The 2,616-nt window shown below is 33.0% G+C and overlaps 1 protein-coding gene across 1 annotated transcript in view; it reads right to left on the reverse strand.

The window, feature by feature from the left end:
• The window catches only part of LOC108907066 (semaphorin-1A), a 151,034-nt gene that overhangs the window by 76,360 nt on the left and 72,058 nt on the right, over positions 1 to 2,616 (reverse strand). The window contains exon 2 of the mRNA XM_018710583.1: positions 1,415 to 1,610. Coding sequence (XP_018566099.1) covers positions 1,415 to 1,610 — 196 coding nt within the window. The remainder of the gene's footprint in view (positions 1 to 1,414; positions 1,611 to 2,616) is intronic.

Here is a 2,616-nt window from a genome sequence, read left to right on the forward strand (position 1 = left end):
GAATCAACCATGCCATGAAACAATTTATATAAAAAAGATAAACTTGCAACCACCCTTCTAGTATTCAGCGACTGCATACTGAATCTTTGTAACAGTAATTGGTGGTTGTATCCCCTGTCAGGATAAAAATTGTCAACACGAAAAGACAGGAATTTGAGAAAACGCCGCTGTATTCTTTCCAAGTGGTTACTGTATATTTGATAACATGGGTGCCAAATAAGGCTACAATATTCGAGTTTCGAACGTACGAGTGAATAGTATAGACTCTTCAATGCACCTATATCGATAAAAGATTTTGTATTTCTTATAACAAAGCCTATCATACTATAAGCGGATTTAATACTTGAATTAATATGATCAGCAAAAGACAATCTGCTGTCAAACATTACACCAAGATCCTTAATGTTCTGAAAACGAATTAAAGGTACCTATATTATAATCAAATATGAGAGGCTGATTTTTAAAAGTAAACGTACACACTTTGCATTTATTTTTGTTAACAGGTAAATAATTATCAGTACACCATATACAAACACGATCCACAAGGTCTTGCAATAACAAACAATCAGCCACAGATGATATAATCAAGAATAATTTCAAGTCGTCGGCAAACATAATATGATTTGACTTTAATGTTAGAGATAAGTCATTTACAAATAATATAAAAAGGAGTGGCCTTATGACAAAAAGTGTCGATAAATGCCTTTTTCAGACAGCCACCATTTTGCGAAAACATTTTTTTCCGATTTCTCTTAGGTGGAGGCTATAACGACATTCTTACTAACTAAGAATATTTTTTAATTTTGTTTGAGATCACCAGAAGGGTTGCAATCGTGCCAACCAGACACCTCTTTTTTTACTTTACGAGCTTACAACTATACTAACTTCCTTACATTTTCAGTTTTTTTTCCAAAATTTTTTTGTATATTTTAAAATATCAATAAATATGTTGCAAAGATTAATAGTAAAAATATTTTTTAGTTTTTCTTATCTAGATCGACAAAACGCCCAAAATGTATGTCTCTGGACCATAATACCCCTTTAACAACATTTTGCGGAATTCTAGTACTTTTTTGTTAATATTAAATAGATTTCTAAGAAACATTGTTGAGTTTTTATGGCATGTCTAAATTATAACGGGCAAATTTGAATATTGTTGCGGTTCTCTTTCGATACGCAATTTAAGTTTATTGAGAAAACGTCGGGAGGGGGCGTTTCTTGTCGGGGCGGCCTTCCCTCGAGTTTTTATTAACCGGTAACTTTCCCGATAAAGGCAATATACGTATGCATGTACCTATCCGCGCCTAGTAAAAGGCACTATCAATCACCGGCATATATTAACGTCACGGGTATAAGATATTTTCCACTAAATCAAAGCGGCCCATAAACAAAATTGATTTTGCAATATACTCACCGACATAAATCGCCGTTGAGTTATGATGAGGATCATACGGACAGACCGCCTGGCCGGGTTTTTCCTTCTCCGCGGTGTAATTTTTATTAAGGATGGTGTATTCTCTGCAAATGGGCTTAAAGGCGTTGGTGCCGCACAGCAATAACCGGCCCGCAGTGGTCTTCGCCATGATCCTGATGTAGTTTTGACAGATCTCCTGCAAAAGGAAGGTATCTTGTAATAAATGTATACACTGAGAAAAAGTTCAATTATTCCATTATAACCTTTACTTGCAACTTTGCAATTAGAATAATATTGCGGTCAAAGACTTACATCCGGTTGACCTATAAAATGGCAATGCGCTTTCATCATCAGCAATTTTACGTGATAATGAATTATTAGAATAATAGAGTTTAGCATGAACTGTGTTTCAGTTTACTTCAACTTAACCCCAACACCAAAATTTGGCGATTACGGTTGTAACTTTTAATTTTTTATTTTCAGGACAGAGCAGAACAAAATCAGAACACGGGCAAAAAATAAAGGACAATTTTATATCTTATCTACCGTAAAATCGGCAATAAATTCTAAAAATTGCAAATAAAAGGAAAATATACAGGATGATTCACAATTTATCAAAAAAAAAAAAAAATTGGGAATAGATGCGCTATGAAAAATGGAGTTAATATCGTAAAAAGAATTTTTTTTAAATCCTTATAGTTTCCGAGAAATACCTATTGCAATACTGTGTAACTTCAGTAAGGTTTTTGAAACTGCTATACATAGTGTCCCCTCTTTTCAATTAAAAAATATTATACTTCCTGAACAGTATGGGTTTATGGAAGGACGGTCGACAATCACGAATTAGTATGCATTACTCAGTTAGTCCAAGCATTCTGTCACGGATTAATGTTAAATTTGCAGAAATTATTACCTGGACAAAAAAAATATGACCGTATAGAAAATTAAATTTTAAATTGAGTTTCTTGTTCTTTAAACTCGATCCAATATGGCGAACATGGTTAAAAAAAATCGCAAAGTTGAAAAAAACGGTTTTTCTAAAATAACTAAAAAAATATAGCACGGATTGAAAAATTTTAAATGAGAAAGTTGTAGGTTTTAAAAAGATCTATCGACTGATTTTTTGAAAGTATCGATTGCTTTGTTACTTTTCGAGATATATCGAAAAAACCGTTAAAAATCTTCTCTTTTCTCTTCTTCTA

This window comes from Anoplophora glabripennis, unplaced genomic scaffold (assembly GCF_000390285.2).
Source record: "Anoplophora glabripennis isolate ALB-LARVAE unplaced genomic scaffold, Agla_2.0 scaffold218, whole genome shotgun sequence".
NCBI lineage: Eukaryota > Metazoa > Arthropoda > Insecta > Coleoptera > Cerambycidae > Anoplophora > Anoplophora glabripennis.